General features: G+C 42.8%; 1 protein-coding gene across 4 annotated transcripts in view; it reads left to right on the top strand.

The window, feature by feature from the left end:
• Nucleotides 1-888: 888 nt before the first annotated feature.
• SLC12A5 (solute carrier family 12 member 5) overlaps nucleotides 889-26,561 on the top strand; it is a 223,109-nt gene continuing 197,436 nt past the window's right edge. For 2 of the 4 annotated variants that reach the window (XM_068263354.1, XM_068263353.1), the window contains exon 1: nucleotides 891-1,398. In XM_068263354.1, coding sequence (XP_068119455.1) covers nucleotides 1,347-1,398 — 52 coding nt within the window. In that variant the 5' untranslated portion in view covers nucleotides 891-1,346. Of the gene's footprint in view, nucleotides 1,399-26,561 lie in introns of all 4 variants that reach the window. The other 2 variants (XM_068263355.1, XM_068263356.1) reach the window with 2 other exon arrangements.

Raw genomic sequence — 26,561 nt, 5'->3', positions numbered from 1 at the left:
TTCAGAGATTTTGTGGGTTCCATATCTCCACAGATTAAAGCTGTTTTGGCCAGACAAAGAGGACCTACCCACACTGCAGGGCAGGTGGTTTTAATGTTTATGTATGTATAATGTATGCAGGTAGGAACTATATATATATATATTTTTTTTTTTTGTTTTATTTTGTATATACACACACATATATTCATTACTTTGCTTACAGCTGGCATCCTGTGCCTTTTGTTGTTTGTGTTTCTACATCAGATGGAATTACAGGTTCCATGTGGAAGCTAATGTTTTAATTTATGCAATAAGGATTGATTCGTGGGTCATAGGAAGTGCTTGGATTTCATGACCTGTTGCAAATGAATCCAATCAATTACGCCACCAGCACTGCCATCATTCAAATGGCAGAAATGAAATAATTGATCACATTTTGGCACATTCATCAAATCCACCCTTAGGAGGATGTGCGAAGTTGTGAAATATGTGTCACCAGAAAAATATGGAAGCGTCTGCCCCACTTGGGGTTTGACAGGCCAGCCGTGATGCCTGGGGGTGACCAATGACTGTCTGGTGGACCCTACAGATGATCTGCACACACACACTCTCTTTACTGCTGAAATAAAGATAGATGTCAACTGCCTTGCAGACATGATTAACTGATCTCTGCAAGGCTGTGGATAGCCACCCAGCTAATGAAGGAGTTCGTAGAATAGATAAGAGCTGAACTAATACTGTTTAATGACTTGAGTCTAATCCAGGAGACAGCAAAAAATAGAAATAGAGGAGGGCATCTAAAAAGTGAGCAGAGCAGGCAGGAAGGTGTAAGAGCAGAATTATCAGTGGAATCCAGGGGATGCCTCAGATCCGCTATGTGGTGGTGATGGTTTAATGCTCTATCTGTCGCCTCTCCAGTCTCCATCCCATTCAGCAGAAAGCGAGGCGATCATGCAGACGGAGATCTAGGGAATTCCCATATGTCGTATGTCGGTGTCTCCCCTCTCTGAATGCTCCCTCTTGCTTTCTCCGTCTCTATAGCCTGAACATGTTTTTCCTCAGCTTTCATTTCATCGCGCCCTCCTTCTCCCCTTTCGCTGTCTTTATTTCTCCCCCATCTTTCTCATTCTCTCTCTGCCCCCTCCTCCTCCTCCTCCCCCTCGCCCCCCCTTTCTCTCTGTAGATGGGGCTGTGAGTGTGCGCGCTGAAAGATCTCTGCACTGCAGCCTGCACCTCCTCCTCCTCCTTTCTCTCTCTCTCTCTCTCTCGCACACGGAGCATCGCTGCAGTATTAAGGCATCAGTCCCTGGGAAGGAAGAAAAGGAGCCCGAGAGATATCGGGAGAGGGAGCGACGCAAACAGCGAGGATGCTGAATAACCTGACAGAGTGCGAGGAGGGAGAGGGGGGTACCAGTCAAGGTAAGTGGAGGAATCTGACAACAGGGAGGTGGAGGGGAGAGAGGGGGGAGCCAATTCTCCGCAGTGCTGCTTCTGAAGTGGGGGGCGGCAGTGACCAGACATGGGGGGGAAGAGGGACCCCCCATGCTATGCTCACTTGCAAGCCAATTCATAAAACAGAGAGGGGGGGCCAAGCGCATCAGAATTAGCAAATGCATCCTTTCCATCCAGCTGTTACCCTGGAGCGCTGTCTGTGCACCCCCAAATTCAAGCACTGTTGCACTTCCTCCCTGCAGCAACTCACTTTGAACCTCTGACCCCCACTCAGTATAAGCTTAGCACCTATAAAGGTGTATGACCCCAATAGCTCAGAAGCTTCAGGTAGCCCTGGCTCCATGCTGGCACATTGCACCTCTGTCTTAATATACAGGGACTCATGCTGTGAAGATATCTGCAATAGCACAGCACTAAACGCTGACCCCGTACGACTCTACAGAGCTTATAGAAAGGCATAGCTATATAATAGCTATATAATATTAGTATAGGTTGCCTGAATGGAGCTTAATTCAGCATCACTGCCACCTGTAAGTTACAAGCTATTATACTGCAACAGCTGCTAAGCACTGGGTGCAAACTGACCCATATTGCTTCATTGCTCTGCATAAATCTAAGCAGCTCAATTCAGTATTCATATTCGCTGCATTATAAAACATTAATCCATTTTATTTCTATATGCTTTGGTTCTCTGTATTGCCCTGACTGCATTACCTCATGTTGGGTATCCTTCGCCCATCACTGGCCTCTGTCACTGTCACCCTGCTGCCCCCCACACTACCCGCTCTGTGACCTGGCTCTTCTCTCATGCTTGCTCCCTGGCTCTGACATGATGTCTGTTTACTTTTCTCATTGCTTCTGACATCCCATCAACAGAGCTCCAGCTCGATTATCTCCACCGCACCAGTGGTGCATCATGTCTCACATCCACTGCATCCCTCTCATCAGCACCGCATTCTCCCTTCATACTTACAGTGTGTTATATAGCCCCTTCCAGTCTTCCCCTTGTTTGCATGCTCAGTTTATCACCTCTGCTTGTCTTTGGCTGTTATAAAAATCACTGCATTTCCTGCTATTCTCACTGCATCACAAGTTCAGCCATATTCATACTGGCATAATTAGATAATCATTTGCTGCAAGTTCTCCGGATCCAGTCAAGCATCTGTCCTCAGCTTGATGTTCCTAATTACTCCCTTTTCTGCAGGACTCTTACACTAGTTAAAAGATCCCAACCAAGACGTTAAACTACTTTTTTTAATGTCAAAAATAAAAATTCATCTGATTATTTGTATGTGTACAGGAAGCAGTTTTTACTGATATTTTTTATGTTGATTGCCTGAGGAGGCAGCATTATCAGCAAACTAAGGAACTGTTGCATTTGTCTGATAGACTTTATGGCAGGCATTGTAATACAAATATGACAACAAGATAACGTGTAAAGACAGGGTTCAAAGGGTACTAATACACAGCAACAGCTCTGAATCAGTCTAAGCACAGGACTACAGTAAACTAAAAATGGATGGATTGCTAAAGCTAAAATACACACTCCAGAATGTATTCACCCCAGATGATTGTAAGATAGTTTCTGATGTTTATCTAGCATGAGTACAGGTGTCCCCAATATCGTGGGGGCCCCCATACGTTGCATCCTGTCTGCCTGAACTTTGTTGTTGCTCCCGCAGAAGGATGGCTAATATGTACTAATCCTCACCCCTCCCAGCTTCACGGAAATAAATTGGCTGCTTGGCGAATAGATAAGCAGTGTGTCTTCAACGATCATTCTAAAATGGTCACAAGCAACAATCACAAAAGATAATTTTGGGTGACATTCATCTTGCCTTTATGCATGGCTTCGAGGGTAATAAACTATTCACACAGGCATTGTCCTTTGTATTATACAGTATATTATTATCCTAAAAGATGATAATATAGAAATATATATTTTATTTCCAAATAATTTCTCAAGGAGGCTAGTGCTGGCCAGTGTAACCTCCAAGCAATTACATAAAACTTTGTTTAATATACAAGTATGCTCAATAAAAACAAATTACATTTTTATATGTAATAAGTGAAATAAGTGTCCAATTCCTTCCCTGTATCAGGTTCATGTAATCTGTTTCACGCTTTGTTTTCACTTGGGAGCTGCACTGTGAGCCAACCAGACTGTTCAGATTTACATACTGCTTTGAGGCCCTGTTCACACTGGTCAGTTGCGTTGTAGAATAATTCTGCATGTCTATAATTCTATGGGCCTGTTCACAGTACAGCATTGTAAGTGCTGACATTCCAATTCGCTGCATGTAGGCTTTTTTAGTCTATGTCCAGTCTCCATTGCAGTTCACAGACATTATAACGCATTATTACATGTGCATTATGCAAGCAACTGACCACTGTGAACCTAGCCTCAGTGTAAGTGAAAAGACCAAAGACCTTTTAGTCTACTTTCACATTATGACGTTGCGGTTTGATGCAATGTTAAAGTCGCACCGCAAAGTAACAACGCAACGCGTGCAAAAAGTCGCAACAAAGCGTTATAACCGCATACAGCATGTACAGTAGAAAATACAGGCAATGAAGAGTATGTCGCCAAGTGTTACTGGTGCATGTGCAAACAGTCTAACGCAGCTAAAAACGTGTATAACGCATAGCATGCAGCACTTTCATTTAACATTCAGCGTTACACACCAACGCAACGTCTGCACTGTGAACAGGCCATTGATTTTTCATTGCTGTGAATTATTCTGCGTTACATGTTGTTTTAACGTGCGACTTTAACATCGCACTGTGAAAGAGCCCTTAAGGCATGAGGTATTAGAATGATGCATTTATCAATTAGCTGCTTACATGCACTGTCCAATCAGAAACGGGGAAGGACTTTGTCCATGTGGTATTGCTCAGTAGGGACAATCAAGGAGATGCAAAGCATTTCTACTTGTGTTCAATTTTCATGTAGATGCAGCTTGAACTTGGACCAATAAAAATTGTCAGGAAGTTATTATGATTGGTCTAATTTCAAGCTGCAAATTTACATGAAATTTGAATGTGAGGAGAAATTATTTGCATCTTATTGATCATTCCTATTACTCAGCTGTAGAGGTGAGAAAGGAGAACACTCAAAGCGGTTTGTGTCGGCTGTTCTGCATTGTTTAAATTAAAGGACTAATTGGTTATAATTACAATTAAGACATTTTACTTATCGTGCATTTCAGCATATGGTGTATTTAGTGCCTGCTGTGAGTTTAGCTTTGGATGTACCCATACACTATACAGGGAGTGCAGAATTATTAGGCAAGTTGTATTTTTGAGGAATAATTTTATTATTGAACAACAACCATGTTCTCAATGAACCCAAAAAACTCATTAATATCAAAGCTGAATATTTTTGAAAGTAGTTTTTAGTTTGTTTTTAGTTTTAGCTATTTTAGGGGGATATCTGTGTGTGCAGGTGACTATTACTGTGCATAATTATTAGGAAACTTAACAAAAAACAAATATATACCCATTTCAATTATTTATTTTTACCAGTGAAACCAATATAACATCTCAACATTCACAAATATACATTTCTGCCATTCAAAAGCAAAACAAAAACAAATCAGTGACCAATATAGCCACCTTTCTTTGCAAGGACACTCAAAAGCCTGCCATCCATGGATTCTGTCAGTGTTTTGATCTGTTCACCATCAACATTGCGTTCAGCAGCAACCACAGCCTCCCAGACACTGTTCAGAGAGGTGTACTGTTTTCCCTCCTTGTAAATCTCACATTTTATGATGGACCACAGGTTCTCAATGGGGTTCAGATCAGGTGAACAAGGAGGCCATGTCTTTAGTTTTTCTTCTTTTATACCCTTTCTTGCCAGCTACGCTGTGGAGTACTTGGACACGTGTGATGGAGCATTGTCCTGCATGAAAATCATGTTTTTCTTGAAGGATGCAGACTTCTTCCTGTACCACTGCTTGAAGAAGGTGTCTTCCAGAAACTGGCAGTAGGACTGGGAGTTGAGTTTGACTCCATCCTCAACCCGAAAAGGCCCCACAAGCTCATCTTTGATGATACCAGCCCAAACCAGTACTCCACCTCCACCTTGCTGACGTCTGAGTCGGACTGGAGCTCTCTTCCCTTTACCAATCCAGCCACGGGCCCATCCATCTAGCCCATCAAAACTCACTCTCATTTCATCAGTCCATAAAACCTTAGAAAACTCAGTCTTGAGATATTTCTTGGCCCAGTCTTGACGTTTCAGCTTGTGTGTCTTGTTCAGTGGTGGTCGTCTTTCAGCCTTTCTTACCTTGGCCATTGCACACCTTATGCTTTTGGGCACTCCAGTGATGTTGCAGCTCTGAAATATGGCCAAACTGGTGGCAAGTGGCATCTTGGCAGCTGCACGCTTGACTTTTCTCAGTTCATGGGCAGTTATTTTGCGCCTCAGTTTTTCCACACGCTTCTTGCGACCCTGTTGACTATTTTGAATGAAACGCTTGATTGTTCAATGATCACGCTTCAGAAGCTTTGCAATTTTAAGAGTGCTGCATCCCTCTGCAAGATATCGCACTATTTTTTACTTTTCTGAGCCTGTCAAGTCCTTCTTTTGACCCATTTTGCCAAAGGAAAGGAAGTTGCATAATATTTATGCACACCTGATATAGGGTGTTGATGTCATTAGACCACACCCCTTCTCATTACAGAGATGCACATCACCTAATATGCTTAATTGGTAGTAGGCTTTCGAGCCTATACAGCTTGGAGTAAGACAACATGCATAAAGAGGATGATGTGGTCAAAATACTCATTTGCCTAATAATTCTGCACTCCCTGTATAATTTTTTTTAATATATTCTAGCTGCGACATTTGATAAAAACACATTGAAGCTATCAAAAATATACTTAAAAATAATGCCCTCTCAATCTATGTTTGATCATTTTAGTTATTGAATGTTGGCTAGGAAAACTCCTCCTTTACCGAATCAAGTGACCATGAGAGTGAGAAGCATGTGATCAACACTCTCATAGCTTTGTATTACTTTGGGGAGTACACAGCTAGCTACTATTTGACAGTTAATGTTGAGTGGTCTGAAGTATCGATTAATCTTTGCTAACTGATTTTCGATCAAGAAAATATTGATAATTCTCAGATACGGTAAACATGGCATTCTATGTATCTTCCTAATAGCAAGGGCCCAATCAGAAAATGGTATCACTTTGAAAGCCTGTACATGCTGAAGGGTCTTCTACACTAGCGGTAGCTTGTCATATTATGGGTAGCAGATAGAATTGTATGGTGAGAAATATGTGGGTAAAATGGCCATGCCCCCTCATATAATTACTCTATTTTTTCATGGTGGGTAATGACTTTTAGGATAAATACAGCCATTACTTTTTGTAGTATAGACTGTTTAGCATGGTTGGTTGTGTTATAGTGTGAAAGATAGCCAATAAACCCTAAGAGCCATATGGTTGAATAGTCTGCCATTATCACCTCCATTATAAGCAGTAGTAGGGCCCTCACCCTACTGTGGTTTAAAATTTTTAGAAAGAAAAATGTTCTTATATCTGTGTTGGCAATTAGAGTCTATAGTATGCCTGGAAAACTGGGAGTGGCTATAGTCCACAACGCGACCTGCAGCTATGGTGGCACAGACTGGACAATTTGGGTGGCGGAGGTGCAGCTTAGTGCTAGGTTTAGGTAGGAGAGGTTAGGTATAGGTGGGGGTTAGTGTAGGTGTAGGGGGGAAGATAGTATACATGTAGGGTGGGGGTTAGTGTTAGGCATAGGTGGGGGGGGGTATAGTTTTAGGCGTATATAGTGGCAGATTAGCGACAGGTAAAAAATTATATTGCATCTTACTCTGGGACAACGTGTACAACTAATACACATGTATTATAAATGTAACACAGTTTTTGAAAGTAGTTGTTCTTTAAGTGACCTCAGCAGAGCTGGAAGGAAATAACATCCCCCCCCCCTGCCTTTTTTTAATTTTACTGCCTTTTACTCAACTCATTCCCAAGTTAATTGTGTAAACAATCTATGATGAGTTATGAAAAGCAGAGAAAACTGCTTTGGCATGAGGACACTGAACAGGTGAAGCTACAGTGCCATTTCTGTGATCTCTTCTATTTAGAAACTGAGGAGCAGGAATCAGGGTCAGGCGGTAGTTTAGAGGACACTCATACAGCAATATCAAGATATAATGAAAGCAATTTCTATTAATAATAGGCTCTGGATTTCATCTTGGTCACATTGAAAGCAATCATGTCCTATTTTAGCTACACTTTAAAATTGATAGCCTGCTCCAGACAGATGTAGCAAGACAAATGGATCTCCCCTCTCTTGGCACTCCCCATTCAGAAACGAGTGTGACACCATTATTGTACTCTTGTTCACATTGCCTTGGTGTGATGTCTGCACATTCTGATACAATACTATGGCAATTTTATAAGGACGGGCTACTGTACCAGATATTATCTGCAGTGTATGTGTGGATGACAGTCACAGTATAGACCCAGTGTAGGGCTTTAAACACCAATAAACATTTGCTCTTTTTTAAATGTGGTTATTAGTAAATGCAGTAAAAAAATATGCATTTAAAATGAATAAAATTATTAAACGTTTACCTTATTGAAAAATCCAAGTGCCTGCTGCAAGAGATCTGTTTCCCCCTTCCCCTCTCTGGTAGTTTGAACCTGTCCTCCCTGTGAGTCACATGGCAACCACAGTGATGCGGTCCACCTTGAGAGGGGAAGGGGGGGTGGGGGGATAGTCCAATTACTATCCCCACTGCAACTGTGACTCCATAGTAGCTGACAGCTTATCCATTGTCTCTCAGTCACTGGAGAGGTGTGGCTGCAGGAGGGATCTCAGCTGAACCAGCCCCCATGACATGGACTAGGTCATTGTGTCACATGACATGCGTGTGTGCGTGTGTGTGTGTGTGTGGTGTGGGGACTGAGTCTAGACTGATGGAAGAGGGAAGTAAAGGGGGCAATGCAAGGAGACATGCTGTCAGTGCTAAGGATCTGAGCACCTATAATTTGTTTCCACAGGCACCATGAATTTCCACATTCCACATTGGAAAAACTAATGAGTTTTTGTAAATGCATAATTGCATTTTTTTAACATAAATTTACTAATATATGCATTAAAAAAATAGAAGGTGAACAAGGGCTCTTAACTGCTGCTGGAGGAGACTCTACAACTGCTATGGGGCCCTGCACTTAAGGGGATCCAGCAATTATGTACAGTCATTATGTCGTTTATGCAGATAATGACAGAACTTGACAAAGACATCTGCAATATTTTAGAAACGATGGGCTTTATTCACTTAGCTGCACTGCTAAAGCAGGGCACCTTAATGTGAAGGAGCGGACGCTAATGCATGCCTTACATAGCAGTGCTCGCTGCTATGTAAGGAGCGTGCCTTCATTAGGAGTGTGCCTTACTTAGATAGTAACTATGTATAGGAAGGCACGCTCCTATCTAAGGAAGGCACGCTCCTATCTAAGGAAGGCACGCTCTTAAGGAAGGCACGCTCTTAAGGAAGGCACGCTCCTTACATAGCAGTATGCGCTGCTATGTAAGGCATACATTAGCGGACGCTCCTTCACTTTAAGGTGCCCTGCAGCTTAGTGAATCAAGCCCTATATGTTATGGCTATAAAAAGGGTTTATATTCTTCTGTAGAACAGTATTTAACCATTTTAAATTGTGCAGTGCTTACTAGAGGAATTGTGTTTGAAAACCCGCATGCCCCTTAATTATTTTCTTAGGGGGAGGGTGGACATTGCACACAGACCCAATCATTGGAGATACAGTATGTCATGTCTATATTACACAAGGATTCTCATTTCAATTAAAGTGGAAGGTTCTTTAAAGTGACCGCTATAGACTTGCCTGTCACAGGTCAAATTTGGTCAATAATTGAATACTGTCATGAAGGCAACATATAACCTCAGGGTACCATGATTGAACAAGGCCTTGATCTGTCAGCTGAGAAATGTTGTTCTAATTATCTGTTGCAAATGAAGAAATAATGTAGGCTTGGAATTCACAGCCTATGCCCTGATCGCTTTGTAGGCACTGAACAGCAGTGTGTGTGTGTGTGTGTGTGTGTGTGCGTGCGTGCGTGCGTGTGTGTGCGTGCGTGCGTGCGTGTGTGTCACTCCACTTTTGTTAAACATCTTTGTAGGCAGCTGTTGCAGGGCTTTTTTGTCATAAAATTAAAACAATTGTAAAGGTGAGTAAGTAAGCAGCTCTTGCCTCCTATAAAACAGGCAACATTCAATTGAAAGAATTGGGCACACAACGATGTGTTTCATGATGCTTCTGCTCACGTCTTCAGCTATATTATTGGCACTGGTTCTAACCTAACGGGCATAACAATAGACCCTGCAAGTGATGCAGCCACAGAGGGGCCCCATGGGGGGAGAACTTTCTTAATCTTGTCTTGTGAGACTGACAACTAAGAGCATGGAGAGAGAAAAAAAACTTTTTGCTCTGTACACAATTGTTCTAATGACTGCATCTGCTCAGCCACCAATAAGGAATCATACAAAGTTTTGTAGACAAAGATTTGTAGACAGTCCCTATTTAGTGTGCAGCAGGCTCTTGTGTAGAGCGCCCTGCCCCCAACCTCTTCAACCCTGCCCAAGTGCTTTGTACTGTAGCAATGCTGAAGAAGTCTGCAGAGCCAGTTCTGCGGTCATCAGAGGAGGACAGAGTGAGTGTATTAAGCTGAGGCTGGGACCTCTCTCGTTTGTCAGTTTTCTGTATGTGTTTTCTGCACACCATGTATGTCTATATGTGTAAAAACATGCACATTTTATCAGTAAATACTAATGTAATTGATAGAGAAAATGCATGCAGTGCTTCACTGCTGTCTGTTTTTATCTGCATGGGGAAAACACATTCAAGTGTGCACTAGCCAATTGAAGGATGTTGGTTCTCAGTTTACCTGTGCAGAAAGCAGAGGGGGGGTCCAAAATTTTGCAAAGGGGGGGGGTGCAGTGATTTCTAGTAACGCCCCTATCTACACTCTATACCAGAAAAGCCAGCAGAAGTCTTATGAATTGCACTGTTTTGTGCCCAGTAAAGTATTCTGTTCTGTGACACAGTTTGTCTGCTTTTTAGGAGGTGAGGGCTGCTCAATTATCCCCTTTTGTTTTAATTGTTTTATATCCACGCTATGCACTTCCACCCCTGTGGATTTATCTACAAATGAAGAGACCACATAGCAATTTTCAAAAGGCTCCATCCCTCGTGGCTACCTACACTTCACCTCGTCATGGCAAAGGTGGCCACAAACGGTACAATTTGAGAAACAATCATTTACAAATTGGATTGGTTAGAAGATTTTTGTCCATTAGAGGTCCCAAATGAACATTTCTGATGTTTCATACAAAGAATCATTTGTAAACGATCATTCTGCAAATTGTATCATTAGTGGCCACCTTTAGAACACCTATGTGCAGTGAAGTCTGGCCACACCCCTGATAATGTACAGTTGCTACTACTACAAAAGTAAATGCATATTACAAGAGTAAACAAGTAAGGGACAAATTGCAACCCCTCGCCAATTCCTACTCTGTTGAGAGGGCTAATTAAACAAGCAGAGAGATGAGAAATATAGCATGCCTGTACACAAACAGCATACTATTGCCATGGCTGTGAGGAAAGGAAATTAATTTTTGGCTGCGTCGAAGTTTAAAATTCAAATCCTGACTGCAAAATCAACTGAATTAGTCATTTTGATAACACTTTATTATAAAACTATTTATTTCTTTTTATGTAACGAAAACTAGCATTTTCCTTTGGATAGTACTTCAAACAGAATATGAAATGTTCAAATCGTATAACTTGTACTAACATTTATTTGAATTTGTGTGTTTATAGTGGTGTTTAGAAGTTTCCCAAGGGAAATGAGATAGGGCAAAGGCAGGAAAGTCAAGTATGACATCTACTGTTCAGTAATGTTTGTTAACATGCTCGTCAGTGGTATGCATGTCTTGGCATAAGAAGTGACAGCAGTAACCAAAAAATAACTGCAGTAATGAAGCACAGATAGCAGTAACTTGCTGTAACTAGTCGCTTTAGTTGGAGACAGTGGCTTCAATTCACTAAGCTTATCTCCTGTCTTTAATAACGTTTCTAGAGTTATCACTATGGTGATAAGGCATGTAGTATTCAGGAAACAATTTACCTCAGGCAAACCTAAAGTTAGCCTCTTCTGTCTTTACGTTAAGGTGAGATCTCTAAAGTTAACTCTTCAATCCTTAAAGAGAACCCGAGGCGGGGTTCTCACATGAAATCCCCATACAGAGACTGGCTCTGCCTATAGAGCCCAGCCTCTGTTGCTAATCAGATCCCCCCTAAATCCCCCCTGTGCTCAGCCAGACCCCATAAATTACAGCCGCGCTGTGCGGCTGTGTTTACCTTTCTAACGTCAGTCTCGGCGCTCCCCCCGCCTCCTGCAGAGCTCCGCCCGCGTCCCTTCCCTCCAATCAGCGGGGAGGGAAGGGACGCGGGCGGGACCGGAGCGATGCAGGAGGTGGGGGAGAGCGGAGACTGGCGTTCTAAAGGTAAACACAGCCGCTGCTGTCACGCTGCGTGTCAGCAGCGCGGCTGTCATTTATGGAGTATTACAGAGCGCAGGGGGGATTTGATTAGCAACAGAGGCTGGGCTCTATAGGCAGACCCAGCCTCTGTATGTGGATTTTGTTGTAAGAACCCCGCCTCGGTTCTCTTTAAAATAACTACAGAATTCTAAAGACAGATTGATAATTAACTGCATGCGAAAATAACTACAGAGGAGGTATCTTAAATCGGTTTAAAAGCCTGACATAATATTCAATAAAATCATGTTTACCTACCGTATATACTTGCATATATGCCGTATTTTTGGGACAAAAAAAGTGGCCCAAAAGTTGGGGTCTCGGCTTATATGCGAGTCTCCAGATGGTAGTGACCCCCCTGCCCGCAAAAGATACCGCAATAGGTGGCACCAATACAATATATGCGGTAGCTGGTTTCCGATTCCCTGCATGTCCATCATATGCAATGTTGTGCGGTTGTATGTAGTGTTGGTTAATGGCTATGTCCCGCTCCCCCTGCCCTCCTCCCCAGAGCTGAGCAGCATGCGTACCTAATGCATGTGTCCCTCTGACAAGTGTCCACACAACATCAGGAGAATGGATCTTACTTCTCCTGTTCACTGATCTGTGCCGCTCTTTACTTCCCTGCCGCAGTCTCATTTCTATGACGCCATCTAGTGGCGTCTCTCATCACGTGCACTGCTACCAGCGTCATAGAGATGAAGCTGCGACTGAGGCTAGAGGGATCCTAACATGGTGCAGACCGGAAAAAAAGAAGCACGAGCCATTCCAGAGGACACATGGCAGAGGGACACATGCATCAGGTATGCATTCCGCTCAGCTCTGGAGTGGGAGGGTAGGAGGCACGGGACACAGCCATCACTACATACACCCTCACAACATTGCACATAACAGGCAGGCAGGGAATCAGACACAGGCGCTCCGCGTAGGCACAGCCAGAGTTATATATCTGGGGACAGCCATCAGCCCACATCCCTGGACCCACAGCCTACATCCCTGGCCTGGACCCACAGCCTACATCCCTGGACCCACAGCCCACATCCCTGGACCCACAACCAGCCCATATCCCTGAGCCCACATCCCAGGACCCACAGCCCAAATCCCTGGACCCACAGCCCAAATCCCTGGACCCACAGCCCAAATCCCTGGACCCACAGCCTAAATCCCTGAACCCACAGCCTAAATCCTTGGACCCACAGCCCACATCCCTGGACCCACAGCCCACATCCCTGGACCCACAGCCCACATCCCTGGACCCACAGACATCACCCCACAGCTCTATATAGGGGGGCCTCATTCATCAGCCCACATCCCTAAACCCTCAGCCCTAAACCCACAGCCTACAGCCCTGGACCCACATCTATCATCCTAGTCACAGATCTATATCACACCCTGGGCTTATATGTGGGTCAATCATTTTTTCCTGGTTTCAGAGGTAAAAGTTGGGGGGTCGGCTTATACGCGGGTCGGCTTACATGCAAGTATATACGGTACTTTTTATATGCCATACGTTTATCATATTTGCATTTGTGCATAAGTATTATTATTCATTTAGAAGTTATAGGTTTCCAAAAGTACAGTTTTTTGCTTTGTGAGCTGACTTTGCATTTTATTAATAACTGGTTTTATTCATTGCTGTTTTGCAGGCAGACATGCTTTCAGTGTCTCTCTGTCTCCACCAGCTCCTGCACTGTCAGAGAATGTGTCACATTCCTCACTTGATACATTTAAGTAAACACAAGATAACATTATCTAAAGTTCGGATGGGTCTGCATTTCACTGCACTGAACTTTTAAGCTCTGTGTGTAACCCTTCCAATGCTGGTCTAGTAAAAAAAAAATGCTGGTTGCATATAATATGCTGTAAATAATGTTTTAGAGCAAAGATGAAATGCAGGGTTATATTCCACTTTAAGGACTGAAGTGAAAAGATAACTAATTCACTGTGAAAACTTACACAGTTTAGGTTAATATACCTGATTTTTGTTTTGCCAGTGTAGTGGTTCTTTGCCCAATAACAAATTTTATAAGTCAGCGCTAGCTATGTATTTTTAACCAGACATCAATGAAATAAACCACAAAAGACCAAGGCAACAAAACCTCATATTGGGGGAAAAGTAGCAGTCACTGAGTCCAGAGCTCTATACTGCACTGCTTCCTTTTAAACGGACAACTATCAGCTTACCTTTGTTTCATAGATGCTACTGTATATGCCAAGTGATGTATTTGGAATCCATGACACACTTGTTTTTTTTAACTATTTAAAGGGGAACTGAAGAGAGAGGTATATGGAGGCGGTCATGTTCATTTCCTTTTAAGCAATATCAGTTGCTTGGCAGCCCTGCTGTTCCTTTGCCTCTAATACTATTAGCCATAGCCCCTGAACAAGCTTGCAGCAGATCAGGTGTTTCAGTGGTTCAGACTTTAAAGTCAGATCTGACAAGACTAGCTGCATGCTTGTTTCTGGTGTTATTCAGATACTACTGCATTGAAATAGACCAGCAGAGCTGCCAGGCAACTGGTATTGATTAAAAGGAAATACATATGGCAGGCTCTGTATACCTCTAACTTCAGTTCCCCTTTAAGGACTACAGGCCGTTTTAAGACCGCACCATGATACCTTCATGGTAGTGATTCTTGTGTCATTGAGAACTTGTGGAGACATATGTGAGGAGTTGGTAGTTTTTGACTTTCATGATCAGGTGCTATAGCAGGAAGTGATAGCAGCAAATCGGAGCTTTGCAAATTCATTAGCTGCATGATTTTGCATCCCCACTGATTGGTGCTGTAGCGCCATTTTAAAAAGCTCTCTACGCTCTCCACTACAGTTGTATATTAAATCAGTTGTTTAAACATTAAATGATACTGCTGTCTGAAAACAGTTAAAAAGCTGGGGACGAGATCTTGGAGACAATCATATGAGTCTTATTCACCAACCCCACGGTAAAATTGTCATGCACTACCCCGAACCCCTTAAAAAGGGTATCCCAAAGGGTCAATTTCTCCGAGCCCGTCGAAATTGCTCTAATCAAGAGGACTTTGACTCTGAATGGGCCAACCTTTCAGAATAGATTCTTGGACAGATGGTACCCAAAGAGTGTCCTGGTTACAGCGGAGGTTAATGCCAGATCAAGGGAGAGGCAAGATCTCTTGAAGCCCAGGCTCAAAATGAATGATAATGGGGCAGATTTAACATCATCAATACATACTCCGACTGATCTGAAGCTATTAAAAAGATAGTGGAGAAGCACTGGTCGATTCTTCAAATAGACCCACAGCTTAAAGACCTATTATCCCTGTACCCACAATTTACATATAGACGTGATAGTAATCTTAGTGATGCCCTAACCCACTAATTTTTACCCTCAAAGATAAGAACAGAAGGTCAGTCGATAAAAAAGAAAAGAACATGGTTGGATTCCAACCTGAATTGTATGCACAAATGCGGAAAGTTCAAAGCATGTACACATGTGGAGAGGTGTCGAAGTTTCAAATCCCCCAAAGATAATCGTAATTTTGATTTGTTTGATTTGTACAATTGTGACACAGAAGGAGTTGTTTATGCAATAAAATGCCCCTGTCCACTCCTTAACCACTTGACGACCAGGGGTGTTTTGCCTGATCTGTGCTGCGTGGACTCTCCAGCCCGCAGCACAGTTCAGGATTATGCCAGGGTGATCAGACTTACCCCCTTTTTTCCCCACTAGGGGGATGTCCTGCTGGGGGGGTCTGATCGCCGCCGGCTCACTGCGCTTTGCGGGGGCTCTTCAAAGCCCCCCTCCGCAGCGTTTTCGGCGCTCCCTCCCTCTCCCTTCCCCTCTGAGCGGCGCATTGTAGGATAGGCTTCAGCCTATCATATGCCGGCGATCCCCAGCCAATCAGAGGCTGGGGATCGCCGATCTGCCTTACGGCGCTGCTGCACAGCAGCGCCGTATGATGTAAACAGCGGGGATTTCTTCCTCGCGTGTTTACATTTTGCCGGTGAGCCGCGAACGGCGGCTCTCTGGCTGTTCACGGAGACACCCTCCGTGAATGGACATGGAAATACGCAGATGACCAGTTTACGCCAATCGGCGTTAGCTGGTCGTCAAGAGGTTAATGTTGGAGAGACTACAAGATCTTTGAAAAATCGAATTTTGGAACATGTGGGGGACATCAGAAACAAATGAACTACCTCAGTGGCTAAGCATTCCTTGAGCTGCATAATGGCAATCCCGATTTGCTTAAATTCTGGGTAATCCAACAGTGGAGACTTGGACCTAGGAGAGGGAACTTGGATCAGGCCTTAAGACAACTGGAATCCAAGTGGATTTATAGATTGAGCACACTGAGCCCCGTTGGCCTAAATGAGGGGTTTACCTATTCCCCTTTCTCATAAGGCTGTTCCCCCACTGTATTACATTAGGGTCCATTCCATTGGTAGGGCCACTTTGTCATCATATACATATTAATGTTTGTGTACTTGTATTATGCTGATGCACTGTACGTTCTCCACACAATATAAATCTCTCTTCCTCTATCATGATATGCATGCTTTCTCCCTCATATATTTTTTGCTGTGAATTCACATCAGTTGACTTGCAATTATTCGTTTCGATGCATAGTTATTCCGTATGTTACCCCCCCCCCCCCCCCTTGCCTACCTATATCTTAATGATTTTCTATATGTGACATACGCCTAACACGCTTTGTCTTACCATCGGTGGGCGTGTCGCAATCGCGATACCTTTCATACCTATCCGATTACTAATGACAGAGCGGTTGGCTCGCTTTGCCTTATATGTCACACGCCCCCCTACTCTATAACAGCATAGCGGAGGATGTATCTAGTTTCACGTCTGGTCAGTCCGCCGAGTGGTGGAGAGTGAGATGTGCATTTACTCTGTGCATCCATACAGGTCATGGGGACACATGACCTTATACTTAACAATATTAATGGTCCCCCTGAGCGCACTCGGTGGGTAGTGGAGGTGATTGGGGGGGTCTTGTCCGGATAATTCTTTGCTACGTGGGTTCTGGATTGCTGAGCTGGGGAGCTGGGACTTAAACCCGGGTCTCCTGTGTCGGAGGCAGAGCCCTTGACCATTGCACTATCCAGCCACTAACAAGTCTAACGAGACTTACTTACATAAAATGGATGGCTATGTTTACTTTTAGCCCTCTCTGCCTTTGGAGGGTGTTACACAATTGCTGGAAACACCCACTGGGCTTGCTGGTACTGTTGAATTATACACCCACCAGTGATGTCAGTGATGACACCCGGCTTTAAGCACATCTTGATTGGTCGGCTGGACATGGTCACATGACGGTGTATTAGCCAATTGCAAACAAGGATTTTCGACTGGAAGTATTTTATACTTTTAAACAATTTTTTTTGCAATGGGTGAGTGAATCTACAGATCATGTTGCACTCACCAGTCGAACATTCATTAGATTCTTGATTTCAGGATCTATGTTCTGAGTGGAAGGATGTGTTTACACTGATATAGCAAAAGATAGAGCTACACTATGATTGGCCAATATGTGATGTACAGCATTGATGACCAATCAGCAGACCTTAATAAAGGGGTGGCGACCCGAGATGAGTGGACCTCTAACCACTCCCTTCATCTCAGGTATAAAAGCACGAGGTCTGCAGCATGTTCATTTGGGCTGCTGTCATACGGCCTATACGCTATGCTAAATTTGTATATAATGTATATTTTTTTCACTATGGCACGTTAGCACTTTACTGTCTGCACTTACCCTTGAAAAAGGTTCTTTATGAATTGAAACATGTCGGGTTTTATGGTGGAGGGTGTTTAATTTTAATTCTAATATACAAATACTGCGATTGGAATGGGTCTTCCCTAATACAATACTTACCTTATAATGGTTTCCAACGCAGTTTAATGGTATTTGTCCATCTCATATATGACAGCATTTTCACTTGATTTTAAACTTACTATTAAAGGTTAAGTTTTAGTATTCAGTCCCTCTCAGGGAAATTCCTGTGTATCTATTGACCAGTCAGAATTTTGTGATTTGGAAGTTAACCACTTCTGTGCCAGGGCTTTTTTTGCTGATCGGTGCTTTGTGGGCTCTCCAGCCCGCAGCACCGATCAGATAGCAGCCAGGGCGATCAGATTTCCCCCCTTTTTTCCCCACTAGGGGGATGTCCTGCTGGGGGGGTCTGATCGCCGCCGGCTGTTGCGCTTGCGGGGGGGCTCTTCAAAGCCCCCCTCCGCAGCGCTTCCTGGCCTCCTTCCCCTCCCTCTCCCTCCCCCTGTGAGCGGCGCAGGACGTATTTCCGTCCTGCGCCTGATGGGATAGGCTTCAGCCTATCAGATGCCGGCGATCCCCGGCCAATCAGAGGCCGGGGATTGCCGATCTCCTCTACGGCGCTGCTACTCAGCAGCGCCGTATATATGTAAACAGCGGGGAAGATCTTCCCCGTGTGTTTACATTTACCCTGCGAGCCGCGATCAAAGGCTGGCAGGGTGTTCACGGAGACACCCTCTGTGAACTGACATGGAACGGTTTCCATGGAATCCACTTCAGGATTCAGGGGTGTACTTAAGCGTACGCAGAATCCTGAAGTGGTTAAAGTTTAAAAGGTTTGGATAGTTACAGTCCAACTCTAGATAAAAAATATATGTATTATTTGGTTAGTGTGGAAAGGTTTTACAAACTCATTTGGGTTTTTATTGCTGTCTGTGTTTCTATCTGGGAGAGGGGATGGATTAAACTTCCACCAAGTTTTTATAGCTGTCCACAGAGTTCTGGTCTGCAATAATCCATGGAGGCTGCAGGAACAGATGGTCAGACAAAACCCCTCCGGTGGGGACACAGACTGCAGTGCAAACTCAAAACGGGTCCTGATCCCTTCCCATACTATTTAGGATAAATTCCGATTTAGTTGGGCTTTAAAATGGACTAGAATTATTTGAATGCATCGTGAGAAAGCAGTAATAGTTTGTTAGCAGCAAACTTATTTACAGTTCATGTTCTAATACAGTCCAGAAGTCAGTCTCTTGGAGATAAACTGTGTTTATAACATGAGTATAACAATATCACTAGGGCAATCCTAAGACAGACTTCATATAGGTGTTGAATAATTAATCCATCAATCTACCTGCCCTTATCTGGGTTGGATAACAAAGTAAACTATTGGCTAATGCAGTGGTACATTACTCGAATAAAATTACACACATGAATAAATAATTAGGGTAGTTCATTAGCAATCATTTCTCAGAACACCATTTTTGGTTAGACAATTAGGTGCTGGTTGGCTGGATACCTGCAATACATCTATTCATACAGATGTTCTCTAATACATTCATCCTTTATCCAAGAATGGCCTTTACACATTTCTCAGAATATGTAACAATGCTAGTCTGTGTATAGCTGGATGTACTCTACACAATGTCAAACCAACGTAAGTACAATACAATATTTAGCTTGATCAAAACTTGATTGGGAAATATATTGATCAGACTTCAGCAGCAGAGTTTTCTATGGCTCGATGTGGTACAAAGCTACAGGAATCTGGACATCATACCTCTGCTGCCTTTGGCCCTCTCTGTGCTCTCACCTCATTGGATGAGATACAGAATAAATATGTCTGATCAGTGCCGAGTGAAAGAATGGGCACACATTCATTTTCATATACTTTCAACAGGTTCAATGTTTAAGTTTAATAATAAGTAGCATAAGGACAACTATCAAAGTTAACTACAATTTTTAATGCCACATATATTTCCAGTAATTACTAGCAAATAGCAATACAAAGGCTTTTTTTCATCTTTTCATGTTTTATGTGAAGAAAATGACATTTACATAGAACAGATTTCGCTGTGTGCATTACTATGGAGGACTGTGTCTAGAACCTCCAGCATACAGAAACAATCTTCACTGACTGTAATACAGTGACTGTGACTGGAATCTTCTTAGAATGATATATAGCAGAAATATACAGTGGAATGCGAACGTTTGGGCAACCTTGTTAATCGTCATGATTTTCCTGTATAAATCGTCGGTTGTTACGATAAAAATTGTCAGTTAAAAATATCATGTAGGAGACAAACAGTGATATTTGAGAAGTGAAATTAAGTTTATTGGATTTGCAGAAAGTGTGCAATAATTGTTTAAACAAAATTAGGCAGGTGCATAAATTTGGGCACCACAAAGAAGAAATGAAATCAATATTTAGTAGATTTTCCTTTTGCAGAAATTACAGACTCTAAATGCTTCCTGTAGGTTCTAATGAGAGTCTGGATTCTGGTTGAAGGTATTTTGGACAATTCCTCTTTACAAAAAATCTCTAGTTCATTCAGGTTTGATGGCTTCCGAGCATGGACAGCTCTCTTTAACTCACACCACAGATTTTCAATTATATTCAGGTCTGGGGACTGAGATGGCCATTCCAGAATGTTGTACTTGTTCCTCTGTATGAATGCCTTAGTGTATTTGGAGCAGTGTTTAGGGCCGTTGTCTTGTTGAAAGAGCCAGCCCCGGCAAAGTTTCAGCTTTGTCACTGATTCCTGGACATTGGTCTCCAGAATCTGCTGATACTGAGTGAAATCCATGTGTCCCTCAATTTTGACAAGATTCCCAGTCCCTGCACTGGCCATATAGCCCCACAGCATGATGGAACCACCACCATATTTTACTTTAGGTAGCAGGTGTTTTTCTTGGAATGCTGTGTTCTTTTTCCTCCATGCATAACGTCCCTTATTATGCCCAAATAACTCAATTTATTTTCATCAGTCGACAGCACCTTATTCCAAAATGAAGCTGGCTTGTCCAAATGTGCTTTAGCATACCTCAAACTGCTCTGTTTGTGCTGTGGGCAGAGAAAAGGCTTACTCTGCATACAGCATCTCCTTCTGTAAAGTGCACCGAATGGTTGAACGATGCACAGTGACTCCATCTGCAGCAAGATGATGTTGTAGGTCTTTGGTGCTGATCTGTTGGTTGACTGACTGTTCTCACCTTTCATCGCTTCTGACTACAGGAGATTTTTCTTGGTCTGCCACTTTGAGCCTTAACTTGAACTGAGCTTGTGGTCTTCCATTTCCCCAATATGTTCCTAACTGTGGAAACAGACAGCTGAAATCTCTGAGACAGCATTCTGTATCCTTTCTCTAAACCATGATGGTGAACAATCTTTGACTTCAGGTCATTTAAGAGTTGTTTTGAGACCCCCATGTTGCTACTCTTCAGAGAAAATAAAAAGAGGAGGGAAACTTACAAGTGACCCCCTTAAGTACTCTTTCTCATAAATGGATTCACCTGTGTATGTAGGTCAGGGTTCACTGAGCTTACCAAGCTAATTTGAGTTCCAATAATTAGTTGTAAAGGTTTTGGAATCAATAAAATGCCAAATTTATGCATCTGCCTAATTTTATTTAAACAATTATTGCACATTTTCTGTAAATCCAATAAAAGTAATTTCACTTCTCAAATATCACTGTGTGTGTGTCTCCTATATGATATATTTAACTGACATTTTTTATCTTAACAACCCACGATTTATACAGGAAAATCATGACAATTAACAAGGTTTCTTAAACTTTCGCATCCCACTGTAGCTTCAAATGTGTGTAAATATCAGCTGTAGCTTTGTCTGTGTGCCTGATCATGTCTCTATCTCTGCCTCGCAGTGTTAAGTAAACCGTTTACAGCCAGGTTACAGTTCAGCTCTGTCTCCGCCCCCCCCCCCCCCCCCCGATACCGACACTAATAGTTGAAAACAAATGGTAAACGAGGCAATTTTTTTCACATAGACTGTGCTGAGAGCCCTCGGAAAAGCTTTCTAGTGTTGCAGGCTAAAAGCTCTATAGGTATGTGGGGATTACAGAAGAACCGTTTCTTTGAGAGTTGTTCGTTAAGTCTTTTGGAAGCCTGCTGAATACAGACAGAAATAGACATGTGATACTTGGCTTGCAGACTGGTATTTTATTATTCTAAAATTACTAATTTACCTCATTCAGGTATTACTTAAAGTGACCCTGAAGTGAACTTACAAGTTGTAAGTTATTAAAAGGTCATATGATGATAAACTACATAACCATAGGCCACTTTCAGTAAACATTTCACAACAAAATTATATTTTCTTCAAGAAACACCCCAAGAACTATATGCAAATTAGTACTGTTGCTAGGTGTGTCAAGAAGAAGCCAGCTTTGGCTTTTAAAGTGGACCTGAACTCTTGCACAGGACAGAAGGAAAACAATGATAAATCCACCCTGTATGTATTTAGATAGCTTGGACTGCCTAATTCCCCCTCATCTGTTACTAATCACAAGTTGTAATTTGATCTCTCACCTGTGTCAGCTGACTGCCACGGCAGAGAAGCTAATTGGTAAACACAGGATGTTCACAATATGTCTACTTACATGAAAGCAGGAAGAAGACACATTGAAGATTTATTGCAGGATTTGTATCAGTTGTAACAAAAATGTTATTCTTTAAAGGTTATTATGCTCATATGCTGTTGCTTATCTTTTAGAGAACAGAGGAAGTTCTAAGTTCAGGTCCGCTTTAAAGTCTGGTCTTTGAAGGTGATGGTTGTCTTTACTAACCGCTAGGGAAGCTCAGCTCATTTTACTCATTCCCAGCCTGCCTTATGTCTGCTATAATCTCAGTTTTTACTGAAGGTGACCTCTGATTATGTACATTAACAATCATGTGATCATTTATATTACTCATGCTGACTTATTATTATTATTATTATTATTTATTGTATTTATAAAGCGCCAACATATTACGCAGCGCTGGACAATAAATATATACAATGATACAAGGATGACATACATAGGGTTATACACATAGAACAAAGTTATACATACAAATTGTACAAAATACATGATCATGCAATATGGGCTGGTTAGGTAGGCCCAGTAATACAAGTACAGGCTGTCATAGGACAGGAGCACATGATCCTGTAGATTACACCAGGGAGTGGAGGACCCTGCCAGAGGCTTACAATCTAAAGGGAGGGGTGGAAACACTAGGGGGGGGATGTTAAATATTCCTTAGAGAGTTACTGTGTGGTAGGAGGTGGGTAGGCCATCATAAAGAGGTGGGTTTTGAGGGCTTGCTTGAATGTGTTGAAAGAGGGAGCAAGTCTGATGGGTGGTGGAAGGGCATTCCAGAGGGTGGGGGCAGCTCTTGAGAAATCCTGCAGGCGGGCATGGGAGTGTGAAATGCGCGGGGTGGTGAGGCGAAGGTCGTTGGAGGAACGGAGGGGGCGACCTGGTGTATACTTGTGAACAAGATGCGAGATGTAGGTAGGGCATGTTTTGTGCACAGATTTATACGCCAGGCATAGAATCTTGAAACTTATCCTGAGACGGATAGGGAGCCAGTGCAGGGATTCACAAAGGGGAGATGTGGATGCAGAGCGGTGCGAAGAATGGATGAGTCTTGCAGCCGCGTTCATCACTGATTGAAGGGGGGCAGTGCGTTTCAGGGGGAGGCCAGAAAGGAGTGAGTTACAGTAATCAAGGCGGGAGATGATGAGGGCATGGATGAGCAGTTTGGTCGTGTCCGGGGTTAAGAATGGGCGGATCTTGGAGATATTACGGAGGTGGAAATTGCAGGCTCTTGTGATGTTTTGGATGTGTGCGACAGCATCATTTCCAATGCATTGCTACATATAGTGGCTGCAGCACCATGGACAGCGACAGCCTCTCCTCCAACAGCTGATATCACCAGCTCTTATGCTACAGTAGAGAATAGAGTCCTTCCACACATTATTAATGGATATGGGAATATGGGACTTGAGGGTCACTTTAAGTGCTTTAGAAAGATCCAGAATTATCCTCTTGCACAGGGAGCCTTTTCATGAGATAGCTCTGCAGCAATAGCATTCCCATATCCATTAATAATGTGTGGAAGGACTCTATTCTCTACTGTAGCATAAGAGCTGGTGATATCAGCTGTTGGAGGAGAGGCTGTCGCTGTCCATGGTGCTGCAGCCACTATATGTAGCAATGCATTGGAAATGATGCTGTCGCTGTCCATGGTGCTGCAGCCACTATATGTAGCAATGCATTGGAAATGATGCTGTCACTGTCCATGGTGCTTCAGCCACTATATGTAGCAATGCATTGGAAATGATGCAGTTGCTGTCCATAGTGCTTCAGCCACTATGTGTAGCAATGCATTGGAAATGATGCAGTCACTGTCCATGGTGCTTCAGCCACTATGTATAGCAACGCATTGGAAATTATGCAGTCGTTGTCCAAAGTGCTTCAGCCACAATGTATAGCAATGCATTGGAAATTATGCAGTTTCTGTCCATGGTGCTTCAACCACTATGTGTAGCAATACATTGGAAATGATGTATTGCTGTCCATAGTGCTTCAGCCACTATATGTAGCAATGAATTTGAAATTATGCAGTCGCTGTCCATTGTGCTTCAGTCACTATGTGTTGCGATGCATTGAAAATTATGAAGTCTTTTAAAGGGAATGGTCTTTCAGCTACTCAGTATAAAAATACATTGGAAATTATGTGGTTTCTGTCCTTGGTGCTTCAGCCATTATTTATAGCAATGCATTGCACATTTTGCAGTCACTGCCCGTGGTGCTTCAAAATCAGAATCTTTTATTATTATCTTATATTAATGTGGGTGGAGGAATGTAGAGGGAGGCCGAGGGGAAAAAAGAGTTTCTGTGCCTGGCAGCCCTGGTAGAGGGCCTGAAGCCTCTGACCCGATGGGAGCAAGCTGAAGCAGCAGTACATGGGTGAGAGGGATCAGTGGCAATCCTCAGCACTCTGGAATGCAGTCTGGTGTTATATTGGAGTGCAAGTGAGGGAAGGCATCTCCCAATGATCCTCTCCGCCGACCTGATGACCCTCTGTAGTTTGTGCCTGTCGCTGGCGGTTCAACCACTATGTGTAGCAATACATTGGAAATTATGCAGTCATTATCAATGCTGCTTCAGCCAATGTGTAGCAATGCATTGGAAATCAAGCAGTCACTAGCCATGGTGCTTCACCCACTATGTGTAGCAATGCATTAAAAATCATGTACATTTATAAAACATTCACAGGCTGACAGCTGGCCAATTCGGTGCTTTGCTATCCATATGTAGCAACATAGTAACATAGTTAGTTTGGTTGAAAAAAAGACATCCATCCATCAAGTCACACCAGAAAGAAAAAAAAGCACCTTTCATGGTAACAGAGATCTTCTATTCTCTAAATAATGTAGTTTCCCATCTTTGTACCCTTTCAAGAAAGTTAATGTCCTTTCCATAGTGTGGTGCCCAAAGCTGTATCTCATGCTCCAGATGTGGCCTTACAAATGATTTACACAGAGGGAGTAGTATACTAGCATCTCAAGATATTATTTCCCTTTTTATGCATCCCAGAATTGTATTTGCTTTAGCTACCACTGCTTAGCATTGTATATGGTACCTAACTTGTTATCAACCAGTATTCCAAAGTCCTTCTCCAAGTCTGATATTCCCAGCATGATGCCATTTCTTTTATATGGTGTTCTACCATTGGTAAGCCCAAGGTACATGACTTTACATTTATCAACATTAAATTGAATCTGCCATGTGCCTGTCCATATGGCCATGTAGTCAAGAATCTGTTGCAGTAACCCGCTGCTAACATTTTCTCATTTTGAGTATGTTTCACTTACCACCGCTTTTTGCCGTCTATTCCTTAAGACTTACAGCCGACAGACAGCCCAGCTCTGATACTTACCCCAGGCTGCCTCCCGCCCCATAAATACGTCCCATGCCATCCTCCAGTGGTCTACCGTTCAGCCGCGGTGAGCTCCGTTACTAGTGACATCATCCGGGTTTACTGCACATGCGCGGGAGGTCTGCGCATGCGCAGTAGACCCTGACTGGCATTGACTGAGCCCGGTAACAGAGATCACCACGGCTGAACAGCAGACTGCAGGAGGACGACGTGGGACTTAGACATGTTTATGGGGCAGGAGGAAGCCACGGGTAAGTATCAGAGCTGGGCTGTCTGTCGTCTCTGAGTCTCTTTAACCAGACCTCCATCCACATAGACACATTCGCCTCAATTCACTAAGCTTTATCAAACACTTTATCAAACGTTTGATAATTTACCTCATGGGTAAAATCTAATTTTGAATTCGGTAAGGTGTTATAGGTTTATCAAATGTTTTACTGATAAAATGTTCAATAAATCTATAACACCTTAGTGAATTCAAAGTTAGATTTTACTCATAAGGTAAATTATCAAACGTTTGATAAAGCTTAGTGAATTGAGGCCATTTTCTCTAAGTCCTTGTATCCTCAGCTTCTGCACCAGGCTATTTTGGGTAACAGTGTCAAAAACCATTGCAAAGTCCAAGTATACTACATGTATTGCTTTCCCAAAATCTAAATTTTCATTCATCACTTCATAAAAGCTAAGCATGTTGGTGAGACAGAACCTGTATTTAGTTAATCCATGCTATCAAACTGAAATAAGATTCTTCTGTGCTACATAATTTTATATAGCACCCCTTTGGGCACCTTCAAACAATTTACACAGTTGACGTAAA

Source organism: Hyperolius riggenbachi, chromosome 12, assembly GCF_040937935.1.
Source record: "Hyperolius riggenbachi isolate aHypRig1 chromosome 12, aHypRig1.pri, whole genome shotgun sequence".
NCBI classification, from domain to species: domain Eukaryota; kingdom Metazoa; phylum Chordata; class Amphibia; order Anura; family Hyperoliidae; genus Hyperolius; species Hyperolius riggenbachi.
The sequence above is the reverse complement of the archived record's forward strand: the minus strand, read 5'-3'. Positions and strand labels throughout refer to the sequence as shown.